The following is a 24,417-nucleotide window of genomic DNA, read 5'->3' on the forward strand; positions in this document are numbered from 1 at the left end:
ATATCTACATACCATTCAAAAGAGACAATCAACAAGTCAAAAAGGAAACAAAAAGGCCCAAACATCTCCTCACCAGCAATCAACAACCAGATGAGCAAAGATTAACACCAAGATTAACACTAGACCAACTATCAAGAAGCAAACAATAACCTAATCAGACAAAGAAGCTAACAATTAACAACAGTACAATCAAGGAACCACCAAGACCTCTTCCACCAACAGTGACAGAGAGCAAGCCACTATATAAAATGACAGTAAACCCACTCCCTTTATAGCACTGATGATATTACCTAGTTTAGTAATGAAACATCAAATTAACAATCAAACAACCAGAATACCAAGGACTCCACAGTTCAACCCTGAGATACAAATATTCTCTTTTATCAGCATAATTGATTTAATCAGCAATGAAGCCAACTGAAGATCTCACTGGTCTCGCAAGACCCCCAGGCCTGATGACAAAGCAAGGTCTTGGAGAACTTCCAAAAAATAAGGATGAATGGAGCTGATCTCACTTTAGGGGGTGTGTGTGGAAGAGATAAATGTTCCATAAGGCAGATACCCCAGCAGAGAAGGTCTGCCTCTGTGGGACTGGCAAGCTTAGTTCTCTGAAAGATGGGACCTGCTTCTCTTGCAGGATCTGATAAGATAAGCAATCAGGGAGAGGTGGTCCTTCAAAAAAATGCATCTTTAACCCATCAAAACCAGCCCTTGAATTGAATCTTGAAGCAAATTAGCAACCAATGCAGGTCATGGAGGTGTAATGAATTTGTTCTAGCAGAACACATGACTGCTTGTGCGACTGCATTTTGTACCAGTTGAAACTTCTGGATACTGTTCCAAGGGCAGAGCCCTCCAATCCAGGTAAAGGTATAACTGGCGCACGCCTAGCCATGATTGTCACCTCCTCTTTAAGCATGAGTTCTGAGTCCAGGAGGACTCCCAAGGTGTACACTGGGTCTGTCTGCAACAGAGCCACCCCAGTCAGCACCAAAAATGACACAGCCCTAGGACCAGTAGGTCCCCAAGCCCAAAGTTACTAAGTCTTGTCAGGGTTCAACAAGATTTAGTTTGTTCCCCATCTAGATCTTCACAGCCTCCAGACACCAGTAATGTGCCAGGGGCAGATATGTTGCAGGTAATTTCACAAAATCATGGCTGGAACAGGGAGAAATGTTTATTCACAAAATAATTTTTGCAATAGATTCAATAACAGTCTGTTCATTAACTAGAAGTTGTTCCTTATCATCTATATCCACTCCTGAAGATGGTCCTTACCAAATTTCAGATTTCTGGCCAGGAGAACAATTTCAAACAATCGCTAGATTGCAATTATGCATAATTTTTATTTTTTGAGAATGCCTATGCAACTCATATCCCAGTGGTATTCATAGAAATACAGATAATGCTGGAGGGTTGAATTTTGGAGAATACTAGTTTATTATTATTTTTTTAAAAAAGATTAGAGCCTGATGGATATGAAGGGAGCTATCCATGCATATATCCATTCCTATAGGCAGCTCCACCCCAACCCAGAATATTGAACCCATTCACCAGGAAGTCTATCCCCAGTATTTGAAATATGTGAGTGTGTGAGAGTGAAAATGCTGTTATATGTCATGCCCCTGTCAGAATCTGATTCCGAGGGGGAGGCTGAGCAGCTGACAGTGGGAATGTGGTTCCGTTGGCTGTGGAAGAAACTGGGGAAGGGCAAAGTCCGGCTGGGCAGAGCAGGGGAGAAGTAGACCAAGAGAGAGGGAATTCAGAGGAAGATCCAGGCCCACCCCCTCTTCATCCTAGGGCACGCAGGGAGGAATGGAGAAGGGAGCAACATGAGTTGGGTGGCTTATGGGGGAGAAAAGGGCCCTGATTCCCTTCATTAGCTGCAGCTGGGAACACAGTGTTTAAAAAGGGAAACTGTGCACAGCAACTTGTTGGAAGCAAATCGTGAGTTATCTGTTATTGTTGAGGCTTATCTGGTTCCTGGCGTCTTCCCAACTGTGTGGGTTTTGCTGGCCTTTCAAGTCTGGAATTCCTTATCTTGCCTGTCAAATTAATTACTGCAGTGTGGTTTGTGTGGATTTTTATTTACAGTTTGTATGTACTTTGTTTTCAGACTGAATTTCCTCCACTTAAAGACTGTTTTGGGGAGAGGGTTTTTTTTCCAGCAGAAGGTAACCTGGACATTGGGAGAAAAGTTGGAGGTATTAAAGCGACTCTTCCTTATGTGTCTGTGTTGCCTTTGTGCCACCCCCACTGCCGGGTCATCACATTATAGTATGAGGGGATGTTTGTTGCTATCTTTTCCAATGGTTTACAGTTACATTTCAGAAACATCATTTTAAATCTGTCACACTACCCTGGAGCAAATCTGCCTTAGAGGTACTGGAAAATTTAATAAAGCAATTTTTAGCTATTAGCTAATGTGCTAATTGAACATATATACATATAACTTATATATATTCCTGACAAGTAGCTAATGAATTGTTCTTAAAGTACAGGTGGTCCTCAACTTACAACAATTTGTTTAGTGACTATTAGAAATTACAACATCACTGAAAGAGTAACGTATGACCATTTTTCACACTTATGACCATCGCAGCATCCCCATGGTCACATGATCAAAATTCAGATGCTTGGCAACTGACCTGCATTTATGATGATTGCAGCATCCTGAGGTCATTTGATTACCTTTTACAGCCTTCTGACAAGCAAAGTCAATGGGAAAGCCAGGTTCTCTTAACAATCCTGTTAGTAATTTAACAACTGCAGTGATTTACGTAACAACAGTGGCAAGAAAGGTCATAAAATGGGGCAAAACTCACTTAGCACATTTCTCACTTAGCAACAGAAACTTTGGGCTCCCTTGTGGTCGTAAGTCGAGGACTACCCGCCTAATGCCCTGGGCAAATCAACGGATAGCAAAATCTCACGTAGTAACTTCCCATCGTTCCTAATATAGCCCATATATCTTTTAATCCTATTAGTTTCAAGGCGCATGAAACGGAAAGGTCGGGTCTTCTCCCCTTCCAAGCCAGCGGCGAGAGTAGAATGAAAACGTAAACAGGAAAGCCCCTTTTTGCGCGTGCAGGGACTGTCCGGTTGCTCCCGCCGGGTTCTCGCCCAGCCAACGGCACGTGGCTCCGCGGCAAGCGGGGCCAGGCGAGCCCCCGAGCCGAGCCGTCCAATGAGGAGCCCGGGATGGAACCAAGCCTTCGAGGGGGCGGGGCCCTCGCTTCGGAAGGCGCCTACCTTCTTCGGATCATGTGAGCAGAGAGCGAGAGCGCGAGGCGGAGTGGGGGAAAAGCCCGGGCGTCGTGGCGGTCGGCTAGGGTAAGGGAGTCACAAGCGGGGTGGGGGGAGGGGGGGGGAAGGGGGTTTGGCGTGGAGACGCGCGAGCCGGCCACGGGAGAGGAGGCAAGGGGGACGGGGCCGCGGATTGCAGGGAGCCGGCTGCGTTTTCAACCGAGGAGGTCGCACCGCGTTGTTGCTGCAAAAGGGCCACTATGGGAGGGCTCGGGAATTGGGAAGGCGCGCGCGAGGAACGCACGAGCAAGCCGCGCGTGAACGGAGCGTCTTCCAAGACGCAGTTTCGCTGCTTCTCTGCCTCAGACTAGCTGGGTTGGAGGCGGATTCCCCAGCAAGAGCCGCTCTTTTTATTTTACTTGCCGGGGAAGCAAAAACTTCTGAAAAACGGGTCTGGTTCTCTTTCTTTCTTTCTTTCTTTCTTTCTTTCTTTCTTTCTTTCTTTCTTTCTTTCTCTCTCTCTCTCTCTCTCTCACACACACACACACACGCCTCCTTATATTGGGAACTGAGTGAGAAATAAATCGTGTGGGTTGTTTACTGCAAATGGCATGCAAAGTTCCCGACCTCTTCTAGTGGAAAATCTGGGGCTTCTTGGCAGCCAAAGGATGGGTACGTTTTGTTTTGTCCCCACCCCAGTCTGAGCGTCTGAATTAAAGCATGAATTCAGCAACGCGGTCGATTCCCATCACGCTGACAAACGTAATGGGGCTTCAGGAATCCGGCTCAGCAGGCTCAACTTCTACAGCGGAGTTGTTGGGGTGTTTTTTTTTTATAACAAGGCGCGTGAAGCAGCAACGCGCCCTTTGAACGCGAGTAACCCGAGGCTGGCCGACGGGGAAGTCGATCTTGCCCGGCCTATCGGAAACGCGGAGCTCTATTGATTGATGGCTTCGGGCTTGCGAGGGCGGGACTCTTGTTCCTTCGGCTCTGGCGCGAGGTGGAAGCGACGCTGTGTGTCGCGCGGGGGTCTACAATAACCTTGGCAGCTTTAAGTCTTGTGGACTTCAAACTCCCAGAATTCCTCAGTCAGCAAAGCTGAAAGAAAGTTGGAGAGCCCTGGTGTGGCGAGTGGACCCTGAAAGGCGAGCCGAGGAGCGCGGGCCAGCTTTGTCCTTCTCTTCTCCAGCGGGCGCCTGGTTCCCTTTCCATCTGTGACGCTCCGTGCCCGGTTACGGACAAGGAAGGAGCGTGCGGGTTGTGCGAAGCTCGGGATTCCTTTCCTGTGCTCCCCAAACTCTGACAGCTGGGAGTAGCGCTCATAAGCCCGTTCTAATTTTGGGCAAAGCCGTAATGGATGCTTGGGAAACACCCTCTTTCTCAAAAACAAGGCTTTTCAACCTTGGCGAGTTTAAGACTTGTGGACTTCAGCTCCCAGAATTCCTGAGCTTAACATGACTGGAGGAGGAATTCTGGGAGTTGAAGTCCACAAGTCTTAAAGCTGCCAAGTTTGAAGGAACCCTGCTCAAAAAGTTCTTTGGAATTCTTCAGCCAATGCACTTTCGCTTGTTTGTTCTCTGCCCTTAAGTAGGCTCCCATCTGTTTTGCCCCCCTCCCCCCCTCTAATTTCATCACTGGCTGTGTCCACTCCTTTTGAAGCAGAAAGCACCAATCCAGATCTGGCTAGGAGTGATCCTCAAATATTCACCTGAGATCAGCCTTTTGACACCTTCCCACCCATTTTAACATTAATGCACCAATACTGTAACTTCAGAGTTGAAGGAGCTTTTTGGATGAGAAGTGAAACTTCTTCAAAGAAAAACCAGAAAGTCCAGTTGCCTCTTGAAAAAGCACCGTTGGGACTGTAAGGTAAAGGTTCACCACGCACAATTGTTTCTGGCTGTAGGGGGCGATATTCCTCTCCGTTACAAAGCTGAAGAGCCAGCACTGTCCGAAGATATCTCCGTGGTCATGTGGCCAGCATGACTAAATGCCGAAGGTGCACCAAAAGCTGTTACTTTCCCACCAAAGGTGGTCCCTATTTTTCCACTTGCATTTTTTGAACTGCTAGGTTGGCAGAAGCTGGGACAAGGAACAGGAGCTCAATCCGTTATGTGGTGCTAGGGATTCGAATCACCGAACTGCCTACCTTTCTGATCAACAAGCACAGCTTCTTAGCCACTGAGCCACCGTGTCCCTCAATTGGGACTGTAACTCTTCTGTAATTGATCCTACTGTCTTACTCTTGAAGGAGTCTTCCACATCAAGTTAAGGTTTTGGTAACAGGTCCCTGTAACTTGCCACAATGCAAAAGTAGCTTGAAGATGCTTTCCTCAGAGATGCTTTTTTCCAATTCCTTATAAGATAAAACTACCAACTAGGTACAACTTTAGGATTTTGAGAAAAGGTCGGAGTAACCAGGTCAGATGAAATTAAACCTAGTTGGGCCCTTCTCATTAAATCTCTTCACATAATGGTTTTTTATACACTGTATCTCCAACAGCGTCCTCTTCTTTCTGATCGATCCCTGAGATTCATCTCATCTGAATTTGTCTAAATCCACATACAGGTAGTTCTCGATTTACAACCATTCATTTAGTGACCATTCTAAGTTACAACAGCACTGAAAAAAAATGACTTAGGACCATTTTTTTCACACTTACAGCCGTTACAACATCCCCATGGTCACATGTTCAGGTGCAAAATTCAGGTGCTTGGTAACTGGTTCATATTTATGATTTACAGTGTCCCAGAGACATATGATCATGTTTTGTGACTTTTTGACAAGCAAAGTCAACGGGGAAGCCAGATTCACTTAGCTGTATTTCTAGTTTTAACTGCAGCAATTCACTTAACAACTGTGGCAAGAAAAGTCATAAAATGGTGCAAAACTCACTTAACAACAATCTGTCTTAGTAACAGAAATTTTGGGCTCAATTGTGGTTCTAAGTCAAGGATTACTTGTAGTCCCACCTTCTCCTATCCTCCAAATATTCTGCAACCCATTTCTCAGTCTTTTTTTTTTTTTTTGCTCAATCTTTTCTCTTTCCTCTACTGTGTGACCACATGTCCCAGTCTCTTTCTCCCTCCCACCAACATTTCTCTCTAGGAAGAAAAGAGAAGTGAGTGCAGGGAAGTTGTGATTTGTCAGTACGAGTTACAGGGAATGAGGTCTGAGCCCAGACAACCTCCATATCTTCACAAAGAGATTGACCTCTTCTGGTAGCTCTTACCTCTCTCCAGATTCACTACTCTCACTTCCTTCAATCCATTTTACTTGGCACCTTTATTTTCTTTAATAACACACTGCTAGTTGTACAGCTGTTTCGTTCTTTCAAGTCTCTTATTTATCTTGTTTGCTTTAAAAACATTCTCTTTCCCCTCTCTTGAATTCAGTGCTACAAAATTCAATTGGTTAATGTGTCCATTATTAACGTTATTAATCAAGATTCAGGAGAAACTGGATGGCTCAGCTACTGTTTGTATATGATATTAAAATCTATGCAAATAGTAGAATTCAGGTCTATAGAGCGTGTGTCTTGAGCACACTCTTGTACTTCAGTGAGTCTTGGACCCTTTATGCACGGCAGGAGAGAAAGTTGAACCTTTCATATGCGCTGTCTCTGACATATGCTTGGCATCACCTGGCATGACAAAGTTTCAAATAATGCGGTCTTGGAACATGCTGGAATTTCTATACTATTGAAACAGTGATGTCTACGCTGGCTTGGGCATGTCGTGAGGATGGCTGATGGTCGGATTCCGAAAGACCGCCTGTATGGAGAATTAGTGCAGGGAAAGCGCCCTAAAGGGAGACCACAGCTGTGATATAAAGATATCTGCAAGAGGGATCTAAAGGCCTTGGGAATGGACATTAACAGCTGGGAAACCTTGACCTCTGATTGGTCAGCTTGGAGGCTAAAGGCGCATCATGGCCTTCTCCAATTCGAAGAGACACTCGTCTGGCAGGCTGAGGCAAAGAGGCAGTCCTGGAGCCAGCAAAATCTGGGGGCTGGACAGGGGACAGACTGTATCTGTCCTCAGTGTGGAAGGGATTACCACTCTCAAATTGGCCTTTTTAGCCACACTAGGTGCTGTTTTAGGACCTCTTTTCAGAGCACGATACCATAGCCTTTTGAGACTGAAGGATGCCAATAATAGTAGAATTCAGGTGTTCATTTTTTTTAGTTCAACAGGCTCTATTTACCACTGGCAAAACTGGTTTTCAACAAAATTAACACAGTACCCAAGATAGAGCAATTGTTCTTGTGCCAGATTTTCAGTTAAAGCTTTACAACCTTTAATTAGGCTATGAAACATCTCCATTTCAATGTTTTTTATATTTACAGTTCCTCGGTGCAATAGGTAAGATGTCTTTCTTGTTTAAAATAGGTCAAAATTTAAATGCAAAAAATGAGAATACTTTTATATGCTCTTGGTCTCCGAAATCTTTCCACGTGTGTACATTTTTCACTTAATTTTTCTTTAAAACTTGTCTTGCAGTTACATATGTAAATTGACTATAGTAGTGATTATCTTATACAATCATCATTTGATGCTGATACATGTATGAACCAGCTTTCCAACTTTATAGTTTTTTCCCTATATAAATCAAGAGGCAATTTAGTTCAAAGGTGCTTAAAAGCATGCCTTGAAGGGTAGAAGAAGCATCACATCAAATGATAGTCAACTGTTGCTTGTTTTGGAATTTTATTACTGAAACTGTTTTCCTAGTCATTGAAGTATAGTTTAATATGAATGCTTGGAGTCTTTATTTCTGAAATTTAAATTTAAATTACAATTTTATATGATACGGTAGCATTACACTCCCATTTTGGTGACTGCCTTGAATGGTCTTGTCAAAAAAGGGAGCCTGGTGAAATAAATAGAAAGGCCATGGGTAGACATTCTGGAAGCTAAGGGACATTCTGCTATTGATTAGTCTGTTTCTGCGGTGAAGATAGGAAACATGGCAGCTGAGTCTGTTTCACTTGTCTTGATTTTAGATCTTTATTAATATTTTTTTAAAATAGGTAATAAATAATTTTGCCACATAGAAAAGGATGGAATTAGAAAATATTTAAACAAAATAACATGGTAACTCTGTCATTTTGTTTTATCCATACATTAACTATGGCTGTATTCACAAAACAAATCAAAATGTAATACTCTTTCTTTCTTTCTTTCTTTCTTTCTTTCTTTCTTTCTTTCTTTCTTTCTTTCTTTCTTTCTTTCTTTCTTTCTTTCTTTCTTTTTCTTTCTTCATATTCATTTATTCAATAAACTTTAGTAAAACAAACCACAACAGTGCAATATGAATATCCATATTTTATATGCCTCCAGTTATAGCCAGTTCTCACTTGACTCACTGTTTACACTGAGGATGATTTGCTGAAGGCAAATCCCTGTTGTTATTGACAGAACCTCTTTTGCAGTTGCTGAATGCCTCTGTTCAGACAACAAGTCAAGTTGTTCCCTGTTTGCTTTATTTTTCAGATATAAATATGCCATTAAGTATGAAGGAAGGAAACCCCTCCCCCCCACAGTTCTTTGGCTTTAAATTGCAAATGAGTTTTTAAGTGGTTCCTGACAACACACACACATGCACATACATGCTTTTCATGCCTTCTAAAAATAATACCAGATTTAGCTCTAACAACAGTCACAGTGTTTTCAACACCTGCTGAAGCTGCTATTCTCTGAAGATGTGAAACAGTGCTGGACCTTTAAGAAGTCACTTTCTGAAGGAAAAAATTGTGTGTTAGGAAGGGTGAAGAGACATACTTTATAATGAAAAACACCAGCACAGAAAACACTGTTAACTAAAAACAAAATGGGAAAAATCTGGTGAAATGTGGTTTTGAATTCTGGACCATGTTTAGTTTCTATTCTAACCCACAAAGTGAAGCCCTTTCAAATATTGGCTTTTTTGTTAATCTAATATACTGCTTTTAGTTTAAAGTGCAAGATACCAAACATAGCACTACCTGCTCTCATTTTTCCCAGTACAACAACCCTGAGAGGTAGGTTGGACTGAAGTCATCTAGATACTACCACTAGCTACTATGGCTACTACAGGTCTGTTCCAGTTTTCAGTACTCTAGCCATAGTAAAATGGAAGAATTGCAAAGAAAATACCCGCTCTCCATACAGCGACTGTTGATTTGAATAGTTTACATTTTAAAAATTCCAAGCCTATCATATATATATTTGGTTTTTGGCTTTTGGCTTATATATTATATAATGCAGGCTGGCTTAGCATTGTGTCTATAACAATCCAATGGCTGTTTTCAGTAAACCAAAGCTAAAATCACAAAGTGTTCCTTAAAGGTAAAGACTGCTAGCTAAGCTTCACTTCCTGTGACGGTGCGCCCATGGCCATATTGATTCTCGGCAACAGAACAGAAATGGTGTTTGCCTTTTCTGGGATGCTTATTAAACAAATCTGGTCTCCATTTTGACTGCAACCAAATGTTCCAGAGGAGGAGAAGGAGAAGGCAGGGTGATCTAATTCCTTGCAATTTCTGGAGTTACATTGCAGGCACTTGCAGTGGGTGTGGGATCAAAAAACATTCCAACTGTTATGAATGGTGTGTTACAAAATGCATTGAGTAATGCCAGGTCTTTGACCTGAGTGTTGCCTTGGGCTGGAAGTGAAATCTTTTGAATGCTGTGCTCTCAAAAATGGATATGTTTAGTCAGGAATGTACCTGTAATTAGGTTTTCTTGCAGGAAGGTGCACAAGAAGATATGCCGTGATTGAGTGCCATTAAAAGAAAAGTGCTCTGTCAGTTAAGCCCTCAGAACACATCAGAATTGTAGCTTTTAGTGAGCTGTACTCAATGGGATAGGAGCAAACATTCTTGATATATTTTTTTGTTATCCAGATCTTTTTACACAAATTTGGATTCATTATTTTCTTTTTTAATATTTCCAGTTATAGCTGCTATAATATATAAAGAAAAAGTGGGTTGAAAAGGTTTTGAATTGATTGATAAAACTTATGTGTTTTACAAAATTGTATCTTCACAAAAGGAACAAAATATGTGAATGCAATGAAATGAAAGTTATACATGGATATATGAACTGCTATTTCTGAAGTGTTTCTTGTTTTTAACTCCAGATACCATCCCCGCAATGGCTCGGTGCTTAAAGATGCTGAGCTTGCAGCTTGAAGGTTGACAGACCAGGTTTGAGACTCAAATGCCACGCAACAGAGCTTCTGTTCGTACCCCAGTTTTTGCCCCCCCAGCAGTTCAAAAGCATGCAAATGCAAGTAGATTAATAGTACCCCTTGGATGAAAGTAATAGCATTCCATTCTCCTTTGGTGTACAACTGGTCACATGACCATGGAACTTGTCTTCAGACAACACTGGCTTCCTTGTCTAAGAATCACAGATGAGCACTGCACCCTAGAGTCGGACACAACTTTTTTACTACCTCACCACCACCAAACACCCCTACCCCCCACTGTAAGAGTATCCTTGTTCTTAAGTTAAAATAATATGATAACCGCCTGTGCTATTACCAAGGAAGCTGCATGGACAGTTCCATGAAATCTTCAGGAGCAGAATTCAGCATGAAGGAGATTCATTTCATCATAGGAACCTTCAATGGGATCATAAAATTTGATGAATAACCTTCATTCATCAAATAGGAAATAGGATAGGAACAATTCATTCGGATGTAGGGGAGGGGAGCTTATTCATTTATTAACAAAGCTAAGCTAAGGCATTCATTTCATTTCATCAGCTGTCTCTGCAAACAGAATTTACACCTAGTTAATTGCATTTCAGTGCCCACTTCATCTTTGCCCTTGGCTACTGATGACACTGTCCCTTGACTTTTTAAATTTTCTCTCTTCCTTGCAAGGAGACTCCCCCCCTTCTATTACTGAATATGAAAACTTAAGATTTTCCTTAATTTCATACAGTAAATGTTTTCAAGCAATAAGATTGCTCTTAACATGCATTCCCCAAAGGTACTTCTATTGATGTGCTACTTTAAAAATAGAGAAAGAGCTAAATACGTATTGGCTGGTCTTCTTTCTCTCCTGGATTGTCCCCAGCATCCTCTCTCAACTCTGACTGGTAGAATGCCTTATCTTCCGCCATCTTCATTCTCTGAGATCGAGGAGATAGGGTCTCCCAACAGGAGCCTTCTCTTCAATGATCTTTATTCCAGATCTCAATCAGTTTCTCTTCAGCAACTTCCAGATTTACCCTTAAGCTTTCCACAGTGTAACATTGCCCAGTTTAGTTTTGGTCCATCAGGCATCCTTGCTCTATGCTGACACCCAAACCAAATTGTTAACAGTGTGGCATGGACTACAGTCATCTTGATGGGCATTACAGGTAGTCCTCAACTTACAATAGTTCATTTAATGACTGTTCAAAGTTACAATGGCACTGAAAAAAAATGACCAATTTTCACACTTACATTGCCTCATCCCTATGGTCACATGATCAAAATTCAGTTGCCTGACAACTGGTTCATATTTATAATGGTTGCGTGTCCTGGAGTCATGTGAACAGCTTTTGTGGCCTCCTGACAAGCAAAATTAATGGGAAATCCAGTTGCACTTTAACAACCATGTTACTAATTTAAATGCAATGATTCACTTGGCAAGGAAAGTCGTAAAATGGTGCAAACTCACTTAACAAATTTCACTTAGCAACACAAATTTTGGGCTCAATTGTGGTCATAACTTGAGGACTACTTTATATCACTTCAAGTTCCTCTCCTCGGCTTTTCAGAATCCCCTCTATTCTTTGTTAGGCTCCCATATTTCTGATGTCATCTTAGCAGTACTAAATGAAGCTAATCTACTATCAGCTTATTTGCTCACAAAGCAAAGTGTTTGGATGTCTACATATATACATGAGCAGCCAGAAGGAAGTCATGGTTGAATGCACCTTTTATTCTTACTGTCTGAAATGTTGGCCAAATTCTACATATTACCAAATTCAGTGCTGAATTTCACATTTGTGGAAAATGGCTATATGAGGAAGGATTGATACAATAGTTGTGAACACTGGTCGTTCTTAATTTTGCTAATGGTTGAAACAAGGCGCTCATTAGTTTCCCATATGGCTGCAAAACTGATAAATACCAATTTAATTTGTTGTGCCATGTAATCTGTAGAACTGGGCTTCTACTTTATGCAATGTGCTTGCCAGAAACAGTGTATTCTTGCTCTGAGCCATTTTCTGCTCTACTGAACAGAGAACATAGGCATGTCTACAAGGTTAACTTCTGGTTACAGAATAATTTGTCCTATTCTAGTGCAGGGACACCTGTGTCTGCAGGTGCAACAGGACAGATATATGGTGATGCATATTTTCTTTGTACTGCAATGCTTATTTGTCCAATTGAGTTGTTTCACTGAATCTTTTGATATAGAATATAATATATTGTAGAGTGTTGTATAGTATGCCTATAGTACAATAAGTGTCTGGACTTTTATTTTTTTGCAGGAATCTCTTTTTATTTTAAAATTGATTTTTTGCATATATATCATAATGCAATAACGTATCAAAATCTAAATCCTAAAATTGCATGCTGGAATTAAAAATCAAAAGGATAAGATATGTTTGCCACCTTGAGTTATTATATTTTTAGCCTGCTTTTTCTTTATTCATAGCAGTAATAGTAATAGTACTAAGAAGAAAGTGCAATAAAATTCAAAAGGAAATGCCAGTGTACCACAACCGATCAAATAATTAAAAGATAAGGATAGATTTTATGTCAAATCAATGGCTTTATTAACATAACAATATCAAATATCAGGAGTTTGTTGCTAACTAGAAAGTCATTGGATATTTGGATACCAGTGCAGTATGTTTCAGGGATATTTTTTTGAATTGGAATGTGTGTTCCTGTAAAATTAATTTCCAAAAATTTTCTATATCTTGATTTTGTTTCAGCTAGATGTGGATACCTTTAGACAAGTTTGTGATTATTTTCTTGCAGGTGGATCTATAGATTTCCAAGGCCTTCATTTCCATCTGATTTGATTTCACACCCTGCAGTTCATCTTTTTATGAGGGAATAGATCAACCCATGGTCTCAGTAAGTCATAGCAAACTGCTATCTGTTTCTGGTCCATTGCTTGCCCCAGCTTTTGATCAGCAAGATATCATATTAGATGTTTCCAAGCCTGACATGCCACCATTAAATTTACTGCAGGACTGCAGCAATGAACAAGTCTCTGTTCCAGCTGTTACCTCAAACACAGTTTCTACATCTGAGATGGGTGTTTCGTTGTCAATGGTAAAGAAGGAAGTGGAGAAACCACAGAATACCATCTATGAGGCTTACCTCAAACTGCCAGATTTTTGTTCTGATGTTTCTAGAGATTTCATCCCTACATTGGAAGAGATTGAGGAGTTCCTCAATGAGAAGAAAGAACTTGTCAAGGATGAGCTGAATGACAAACAACCAGCGGGGCAACTTGAGATAAAATCTGAAATCAACTTAAGCAGTTCAGGGGAAGAGTCTACTACTGGAACTGATCTAGATGAAGGCGTTTCTAGTTCTGTTCAGGCTGGAATAGTATCTGGCGATATAAGCATGCCTGGAACTGTGGGGACAATCCCTGTTTTCCTTCAGATCCAGCCTGTCCAAGCAGAAGACAGTTCATCTCTCCAGAATTCTGTGAGTGGTATCCGGGTGGCCCACTTGATCATCAGAATGCAAGGTCAAAACTTGACTCTTTATCCTCAGGTCACTCCAAGTCCTGTGACAGGCACAGACCAGAAGTATGTACGAATAGCTCCTTTGCCTGTGGCATTGAGGCCAGAAATTCTTGGAAGTCCAAAGAGTATAGAGACCAAAGTCCCCAAAGCTTCCCCTTCTGTTATTCGAGTCCACAAGTGTACACATCCTGGATGCACCAAGATGTATACCAAGAGTTCCCATCTTAAGGCACACTTCCGACGTCATACTGGAGAAAAGCCTTATACGTGTACTTGGCCTGATTGTGGTTGGAGGTAAGTTGGTGACGATGAAAACCGCTTTCTTAGCTAAGCTCTCCAGCTACATCTTTCACTGCTTTTGTAACTATATGCTTACTGTTCAAGCCTGATTTTAGCATAATTCACTGTTCAATGAAGCATTTCAAATAGTTGTAATGGTCTTAGAATTCTGTAACTTCTATTGCTGTTTCTCCGAACCCACACTGTAATTCCCCATATATTTTCACTATAATTCCCCATATATATTCTGAACAGTTCAGTGAGGCTTATAAGACTCTTTAGGACTGTAGTCCAAATACAGATCATACATTGCCTGAAAAATAATCTGAAATGTATTTACTTGATCTGAAAAACATACACGTGATCTCAACACAATTGACAGAAACAACTATATAAGCATATAATTGGATAATTATTCTTGATGTGATCAACAGTATCTTATTATGTCTATGGAGATGCTCAGTCATCCAGACCATGGTTGTCCCGGGTGGCCCACTTGATCATCAGAATGCAAGGTCAAAACTTGACTCTTTATCCTCAAGGAGTATAAATCCTACTCAAGGAGTATAAATCCTTCCATTTTCCACTATCCAGTCAGAGCTGAAGAAGCTTCCTGGATGAGAAGTGAAATGTCTTCAAAGGAAAACCAGAAAGTCCAGTTGTCTCTTGAAAAAGCACCTTTGGGAGTATCTTATTATACAATTATATGAAGCAATTTTAAAATAAACAATAATGTGTGACTATGCTGATATATATTTAATACAGAGTTGGAAAAGATACAAAATATGGCTGTTGAAATATTCAAATTGTCTACAAGGGAGGATTACAGAAATGTGGACCATTTAGTGTACAAAAAAGGCATATATGTTTGTCTCTTTTGGGGGGGGGGGAGATATCTTCCAAAACTCAATGGTAAAAAAATGAGGATAGAAAAAGGAAAGTACTTTTTAACTCAGCACCATAAATAAATTATGAAATTCATTACCACAGGATTCCCTGAAGTCCATCAACTTCCACAGGTTTAAAAAGTAATTAAACAAATTCTGGGAGGTTAAAACTATCAGAGGCTGCCTGTCCAGGGTTAAAGCAACCTGCAGTCATTTGCTGACAAACAAGAACAGTATAACTTGCTGTTAGGCTTCCCATGTGCAATCCCTTAGGAACAGAATGTTGAACTGGAAGGTTATACAGGCATTTCTTATGTCCATTCTTGGCGAGAGGCTGATTCACATACAATAGTTCCTCTGTCTTTCTATTCCCTACTCACAAAGTTTTGATTCATTTTACAGCTGCCTGGCAGCTTACAGTAATTTAGTTTGGTGTAAAATAACTTATTTCCTTCTTAGCAGAACTGGGAAAAGTTTCAGCTGCTGATTTTTTGCTTGGTGTTCTACAGTTTTGGAAAGCCTTAAGGTTAGCCTCCCATCCCTTGGGATTGTAGTTAATGTACATTTTCAAAGGCAGCATGAATTAGTTCCTTTCCTATTCTGCAGGTCATCATCTACATGTTACCCTTATTCACCCCTCCTCCCTCTCTCTCTCTCTCCCCCCCCCAACTTTTTGTAAACTTGCTGGACAAAGAGTTCTGGAACTGCTCTACAGTTTTGCAGTCTGCATATTTTCTTCTGATAAAGAATTATCCATTCATGGACTGTGTCAGACTGTCATCTTATTTATGCAGCAATGCTGATATTTTCAGTTCTAACTCTATCTTACAGCAGTAAAGCTGCAAAGTTTTGGAAAATTACATTTATGTGCATATATCTTTTCTTCGGGCAATGACAATTTGTACAGTTTTAAACTTCCAGTTGTCTGTTTGTCATTATATCAGTGGAGATTTTCCAAACGTGGAGAAAGGCTGCTGTTAACAGATATGTAATTGTATTTACAGGGAGCTTTGCAGCAATTGCCAGAGCTGTGTTGATTGTCCCAGTGACAGTTCTGTGATAAGAACAGGGTTACCATGTTTGGGCCGAAAGATGCCTGTTAACTTCAGAAGGGAAACAAAGAGTTTGATTTCTGAATTTTTTTATTACTATCCAGTGGTCATCCAGTTTGTTACAGTTCAGAATAAGGGAAACAATATGAAAGAATATGCAATTTATTTGCAGAGATGAGTGTGATAAATCCTTATATACTGGTATAGCTGGCTGTGATTCACATGCTATTGCCTAGAAACCTAAAGAACTGGACTGCACCTTTTCCACTCTATACATTAAAATGGAGCAGATTGTCCATTCAGAACCACCTAATTTATCTGTAAAGCTATTAAGAGGATAGGAGTTTAAAAAAACATTTTCTGGCTAAACTTCTGGTATCCCAAACGGTGAAATTACTCTTGACTAAAGGAACAAATTCTGTCCATCAAATGTGGTGAAAGAAATTAATGGTCTTATGAACAAGCTACTTTTAGGGAAACTTGTGAATTATTTCAGGTGTGCGATATCTACAGCTGATCCACCTGAAGATTATAGTCTATCAGTTCTGATTTTGTGGGAAAACTTGGAAAATGAGGGCTTCTTCAGTAGGAAATGTACTCTTCCCCAATCCATAATGTCTACACAACTGCAAGTTCTAACTACATGCCACAACAAATAGGGAACTGCTCCTTGTTACTTTGGCACACTCTCATTTGCCATTTTCTACAGTTCTTAGTTTACAAGCTATCAAGAATCATGCTAAAAGGTTCTTTGGCTGATCTGTTTGCTTCCACGCTTTCAGCTACATAACTTTGGATGCATTCCCATTTTAATGCAGTAATGTAGTTATTTTTCGCCCTCAGAACTCTGGTAAAAGTATTAAGAAATGGATCTTTGCTGACTCCTCTGATGTGTTGACAATGAGTTGCTTTTAAATGAAAACGCAAGTGGGAGGAATTATGACTAGAACATATTTCAGATTCAACGTTATCCTATGTAAGCCTTGTTAAATGCTTCTATCATGTTTTGGTAATCAGGAATGCACTCCCCTTGTTTGAAACTATATTGCTTCATGGAGGTGGGTTCTCTAGAGATGTTAGTTCCCTTCTAGTGAAGTTGATTCTGGATTAGGAGAATCAAAGTCTGATCCATTTAGGCAAAAAATAAGTTGAGAACTATGTTTTTTTTAAAATATCATCTATCAATGGATATAAGCCAAATGATGGTAGTACCTTCCTCCCCTATTTCTGGCCTGCTAGGAGGCCCAGATTGGTCACTGAGAAATTTGGATTTTATATTTATCTTTGATCCAGACCCACTCAAACAAATAAACTTCTAATGACAAAATATATTATATCACAGTGAATTTCTTGGTTTTATCCAGCTGGCTCTATACAGTGGCAGTCTTTGATAGAGCTTGAAAAGAACAAGCATCCACAGTTTCAATTTCCCTTTTTAATTCTGTGAGACCTTCAAAATGGCAAAAGGATCTGAGTAAGTGAACCAAGGATACCCACTCATAGGTATGTAACCCGTATGTTTAAATAGGTAGGACAAATTATAGCTTGAAAATTGATTCAAACATTAATCTAATAATTGTATTCAGAAATATGTTTCTTAGATATGCTGGTTCTGATTTAAATTCTTATTATTGAAGAAGGATAAAAATAATTGATCTTAGATGGATTCTAATCCATCTAATCATGCCCTACAGCTTAGCTTGTAGTTTGTTCAACTAAATCATTGTTTGTTCAATAAACCACAATTGGGAGGTTTCGCATAACATGGTAACACAATATGTGAACCAGGTCAAGAAAATGATGAGTAGTATAAAACTATTTTTAAAAAATTAGGTTTATCCAGCATCAGATCTTTGGTCTGTGTAGTACTGAGGTGTAGAAAGAACTTACTTTCTTTTTCTTTTTTTGACTTTGGCTATAGTTTTACTTGTATGTATGATTAAAGCTTGATTGTTCTTCAATTCTTTTAATTTGATGATTGATGCTAGTTTGTAGTGATAATCTATGACATTGCCAATTCTAACTTTTCTTATTGTAAACTGCCTTGGGAAGACCATAGTTATGCAAAGGACTTAATAATAAAATAAATGAATAAAACTAAAGCAAATAACTTGCACATTTCAGCATATACATACATACTGGAGGACTGTAGCTGATCAAGGCTCACTTTTTACATATTCAGTCAAATAAAGACTTTTGGCATTATGATGTCTGCACACATAACTGTGCATGCCTGGTTTTAAATGCATTAATTGCCATTATTTTATTTATGACTTGTTATATTCTGTTCCTTACTCATGTAAATGCCAGACTTCAGAGCATTGCTTATTTATACATATAAACAAACAATCTGTTTAAAAGATCCAAAATATCACTGGGAGATATTGGCTAGGAAAAACTAGTCTAAGCATTTTAGTTGCCTACAAGTCAACTTTGGAGTTTACATCGTTAGAGGTGAGATCATTGTTCAGAAGTGGTGTCATTATGATGAAGATGATGGGCCTTAATCATAGGTACGGTGTAGCCATATGAATGTGCCTTTAGTAAAGAGCTATTGCTCATAGCTTGGAATTGGTTTCCACCAGCCTATAGTTCCTGAGTGAATGGATAAAACAAATTAACATTATTCCATTAGAGCCACATTCCTGGAAAGGTCATTTGAAGGTTCTGTGTGAGTCATGGATAGAACTAAGTCAGTGGTAATCATTGCCAGAAGCCATGGCAGCAGGGTTACCTCTTACTCTTTTAGAAAGTTTACTTTTGCCTCCCTGTCTTTCTCTCTCTCTCTCTCTTTTGAGACAGTCTCCTTCACTACCACCCTAAAAACATCTTTGTCATCCAGGCAGCCAAGAAGAGAGACAGATTGCTCAAATCAGAGAACTAAACAGATTGCTTGGAGAGAGTTTTGAAATTAGGTTGATGGGTGCATATTACCCAATACTTGCCTTATATCTTTACATTTAAACAAAGATTCCTTTCCAATTAAAAGGAAAATAAATCTGCTAGGGAGCAGTTTGTGTTCTGAGCCCAGTTTGAGCTCATGTCTAGCCTGTTTCTGTATTGTTACCTAACAATGGACAAGCGATGCTTCCTTCTGTATTCCTTCCCTCATCACATTCTAAATAGAGAAGTGGTATTGCACAAAAGCACAATAGCTTAGTTAAGATTTGTTAAAGTCTGTTGCAAGATGTTAAGGAACATTGGGTGTGCAAATCTGCATATGAAAATAAAACCAAAAGAACGAAAAAGAAGACCTGACGTGCACAAAAATGAAGTAGCATAAGTCTTTATTGTTGTGAATTACAGAGGTGTCATGTCTCCTCTCTCCTTGAGTCATATACAAGAATATGCTACTACATACATAATGTATATGTGTGAATTTATAGGAGCCAATGTTTGCTTTACGAGGGAAACTTCATCAGTGGGAAAATACTGGTTTCTTGACAAAAGATGACATCTATTGATTCTCTTTTCAACAGTATATCCCGGAAAACTTTCCTGCATTCTGTGGTTTGGTGTTGATGGCACAAGGGGAAAAGCAACAGTCTTTTTGGTTTTAACAAATGTGCAATAAACAAATATTTCCTCTTTTGTCTGGCAGGTTTTCCCGTTCAGATGAGCTCTCTCGCCACAAGCGTTCCCATTCTGGACTCAAGCCTTATCAGTGTCAAATATGCGAGAAGAAATTTGCCCGCAGTGACCACTTATCTAAACATATGAAAATCCACAAAGGGTCATTCAGTTCAGGAAGTCAGTCAGCAGGTTTTTTTCGTAATAGTTAACTAACTCTCTGTTTCCTTGCCAAGAGAAGATTTCTCATCAACTCAAAGGACAGCTGAATAGTAAACATGATTTTTCTTTAGGAGATAAGTAATTAGAAAATGACATGAGAGAGAAAAAACAATTTCTTTTTTAACGTGCCTTACAATTAGGTTTTGCCTCCAAATCAAGATTTTGACACATGTTAATAAGTGTACATTATATCTGAGAGGAAAATGTGACAATTCAGGATGTGGAGAAAAACAGCATGAGATACTATTTCATTTTAATTTTTGTAAATACTATACTGTAAATATTATTCAGGAATTCTGTATTTTCTATTAAGCTGCACACATGGGGCTGTATTCAAATGTTACTTTTTTCATCCTCTCAGCCTACCCTTATTTGATCAGCCTGGCACTTATTCTAAAAGCAAAAGAGTGGAAGAAAATTATTTCAGTTTGAAATGCAGGGAAGTGATCATAAACTATAATAAACCCAGCAAAGAAATTACTCTTTGAATTCCAAATTCCTCTTTTAAAATATAGGTTTCTAAAATTTATATTTTGCTACTTCAAAGTGAGTTTCATTACTTTCTTCTTGTTTTTTTTTTTGGGGGGGGGAATTAATTGTATTTTAGATTACTGTGAATGCTGATATTGTCTCTTAAGAGCCACATTTAAAATGCATACTCAATGGAATGTAGATTGCCAGTGCCTCAGTATGATACCCAAGGTAAATTTGTATACTTCTTGCTATTTGTCAAAGTGCTGCACTATTAGAGAGTGCCTCTAAGTGCGTCTTTCTAATAAGAAAAGCCAGAATGAGTCTTCAGTCCATTTTAATTAAAGCAATAAAGAGCCTAGTACATTATAATTGATAAAACACTAATCAATGTACTGTGACATCTGCTCTACACTACTGTACACAAAATCCTTGGATTGGATTTGCTATCTCAGTACAGCAATGGCAATGCCTAGTTAACTTTGGCTGATCTCAGACAACCTAAGCATGTCAGATCTGGTGTATATGTGGATGGACATTGCTAGGAAACTCCAAGGCTTTGGGTAGATTATGAGGTTAAAAATTATCTCAAAGAATAGTAGTATGCAATAACATGCTACAATAATGTGTTATTTTCAAGAAAACTACATGAACAGGTAGCTGTCAATAATACAGCCCAAGTGAAGGAGTTTTCATCTTTAATATGGCTACTTTACTTAGATATTTAGATCTCATCTAAGTAAACTGCTGGTGTAAAATTTAGAGCAAATGTTCTACAGTTGCATGTGAGCACAAAAAATGCCTTGTATTTAAGAGGTGACATGCACCCTCAAGCAAGCAAGCACGCAAGCTAGCTAGCTTCTTATGCATCTCCAGCCTGTCTCAAAATGCAACAATTCCTGCCAGAAGAGGAGAGTATCTGTACATCCTGTGTAAGACTAACAACCTGCACTCAACCATGTTTACTTGGAAAACTGATTCTGAGATATGTTATGGCTTGTCTTAGATGTTTTAGCCTCCTTCCCCTATGGGCACTATTTTCATTTTTTAGCATGTGCCAGCCTGAATGATTCATATTGCCACTGTCTCCAGTGGTTTCCACAAGAATTCTGTACTGAGTCAAGTTTATTATTCTCTCTCTGGCCACTCTCAGTCTTCAACTCGGACTCTGAATAATGTATAAAGGTGTATTTCAGCAATTTCTCCTCCCACTGAACAACGTTCTCTTGGCATAAATAACAAAAATATTTTAAAACCACCTCCAATATGCCCGACAGAAAATTGTTACCATGGCACAACAAACTGTACTGAAAAATCCTCAGAGCAAATTGTATTTGCAGAAACAAAAAAATCAGAATTCAATTCCAACTATGTAAATGTGTTTGTTTATTAAGCACATTTCTATGCTGATGCAACTGAAATGCTCTCAGCAGCATACATAAATATCATTTAAAGCAACCATAGTACAATTTTAAAATCAGATCATACAAAAAACAACAGTAAAAGAGAACAAGACAGTAACCATAAATATATATTTTTGGTTACTGTCTTGTTCTCTTATATATATATTTGCATATATCATAAAAGAAAAATCTTGAATCAAAATCTTTCCTAAGTTGTGCCTTACTTCTTACTTCCTTACTTCTGAAAGGAAAATGTCTTCTGGCATCCCAAATCATCTCTTTTCCATGATTTCATGAATGGGAGAAGTAATTGGCAAGCCGATTTCCAAGGATCTGTTGATGTAGCAACCATGTACCCTAGAAGAAAAAGCTGAAATCTATTATAATAGGTTGAAGATACTGAGCTTCAATAACAGGATAAAATTAACAAAGTATTCAACAGTGGAACTAATTGTCCAAGGATTTCCATTGTAGGACATGTTCAGGAGAAAGCTGAATATTTGATTCCAATCCTGAGCAGGGTGTTGACCCAATAGCCTCTTTCAACTCTCTGATTCAATAAGATTTGAATTAATTATTAATACCACCATTATATAGCAAGTGCATATTCCCAACATATAAACACATAAGATTAAGTGTTACTGAATTATTTTCCCTTTGGAAGTTATTTGGACTCTGATAACTTAATTTTTTTCTAAAATTTCTACCATTCTTTAAAAATGTTATTACAAGTTGAAAGCAAGTCCTAATATAAAATCATATATATTGCACAGTTGTAAAGATTTGTGTAATCTCTGGTTACATGTTTTATGGGGGATTTTTTTTCCCTTGCACAATAGGGCTGCCATTTTTTAATACTTGTTATAAAGAGTTATGTTGACCACCAGGAGGCAGTGGGAGATGGTACATGATCCTTATTGGGAACCATTGGATCCACATATCAGATGTTGGTGCAAATCCTCTCCAAGAACTAAATTTATTGACCATTGCATTTTAGATGAATAAATACAGTGCATTAATATTAGGAGCTTTTCGGTTCCCACTGCGATTGAAGATGGAATATATAATATTAATCAGAATGGTATGTACACTCTGTTTCCCTTTGAGCTTTGAGACAGTGAGAGAAAGAAAGTTTACATGATTTTCACCCTCCCCCTCATCCTAGTGGTGGTGGATTTACTTGTTTTTGCACAATGTATATAGTATGTGGTAGTTTCAGTTACACTGATTACCAGGAGGCCACATAGACTATTGTAGTTTCATCCTTATTAGGAATCATCAGATATACATAGCCATATTCTTATTCTGTAGGATTCAAACCCTTCAGGGATCCCCAAGCCTCAGGCTGTGGCCCACTACCGGGCCATGGCCTACTTGGAATTGGGCCATGCAAGTGGCTGACTGGAGTGCACACATGTGTGCAGCTCAACTTGTGTAAGTGGTGGGTTGGTGGACACTTGAGCATGTCTGTGCCAGCCCACTAACTGTGTGAGTCAAGCTGCATACGTGCATGCCAGCCCACCACTTGTGCAAGTGCTGCATGGGTGTGCGCATGCACGCTGTCCTACTGCTTGTGCCACCCAGTTTCCCTCTCCCTCTACCATCCCCAGCTGGGCTGCCAAGCCACAAAACTTGGGGGCTGCTGTTTTACTGTGGGAATCAAATGTATCAATCATTATGTGGGTTTGGGCAGATAGGCATGATTGATTAGTGAATGTGGAATGGGAAGAGAGTTTGGAAAACTAGTTTCCTTTGTAGTAAACATCATTGAATGGCTATGCTCTTGAATCACTTTTTCAGTACAAATTTGTCTCACAGGACTAATGTGAAAGAAAAAAATTTGGCAAATCAATCATTTTTTATCCTATTGGGAATTCGTTGAGAGAAGACTAGGATGCAAATGTTATGGCAAATAACTGCAGCTCATGCAGTGGTTGTTTGAAGAAGTAAATTGTACAATAAGAACTGAAAATATAAGACTGCAATCTATGATGGATATATATCAAGGATTTAAACACAATCACAAACTTCCAGATTATGCTCACTTATAGTTTTATGTTATTTATTGCTGCATGTTTTTGACTGAACCTGGCAAAAGTATAAATCTTTTTACTTTTTACAAGTAAAGCTTGTAAAATATGGCTTTATCTTAATTGCAGGCAAGTGTTACTAAAGAAATATGAAATCGGGAATAAAAACAGTTCAAAAACATGAATCTTGTCTTGGTTGCATAAACACCAAGCCAGTCCCTGAAGAATCTTAAATGACTTTTTAGCTGTGGTGTCATAACTTGGGCCAGGCAAAAACATAACAGCATGCTATACTTGGTTAGCATAATCCCACTTGAGTATTTTATAGAGAGAATCCAGACCATATTGTTTGCTTATGGTTTTCTACCAACACAGAAAATAGATGAAATTGGTAATTAAATTAAGCATGCTGTATGAACACAATACTAAGTCTTTCTGAAACTTCTGAACCTTTCCGGAACTTCTATAATTGAACATACAAATAATTAATGTTCCATACATATAATTTAATGTTCTAAAGGGAGACTAAAAAGACAGATACCTGGACAGCAGGCTTTGT

General features: G+C 39.3%; 1 protein-coding gene across 5 annotated transcripts; it reads left to right on the forward strand.

Annotated features, from left to right (window-relative positions):
- The first annotated feature begins 3,132 nt into the window (after positions 1-3,132).
- On the forward strand, positions 3,133-20,500 carry LOC113446098 (Krueppel-like factor 15). 5 transcript variants are annotated; one of them, XR_015742813.1, is made up of 5 exons: positions 3,133-3,333; positions 13,220-14,238; positions 15,570-15,636; positions 17,527-17,665; positions 19,764-20,500. XR_015742813.1 is itself a non-coding variant. In XM_026715567.2 (4 exons), exons 2-4 carry the CDS (start codon positions 13,310-13,312, stop codon positions 19,942-19,944), a joined length of 993 nt encoding a protein of 330 aa, XP_026571352.1. In that variant the 5' UTR covers positions 3,181-3,333; positions 13,220-13,309; the 3' UTR covers positions 19,945-20,500. The 5 variants fall into 5 exon arrangements, 2 of the variants coding, with proteins under 2 accessions (XP_026571352.1, XP_026571351.1); XR_015742814.1 differs by having other exon boundaries at positions 15,573-15,636; XR_015742812.1 differs by lacking the exon at positions 15,570-15,636.
- Positions 20,501-24,417: the final 3,917 nt, after the last annotated feature.

The sequence above is a fragment of the Pseudonaja textilis genome, chromosome 3 (genome assembly GCF_049901715.1).
Source record: "Pseudonaja textilis isolate UNSWEBS1 chromosome 3, rPseTex1.2, whole genome shotgun sequence".
Classification (NCBI taxonomy): domain Eukaryota; kingdom Metazoa; phylum Chordata; class Lepidosauria; order Squamata; family Elapidae; genus Pseudonaja; species Pseudonaja textilis.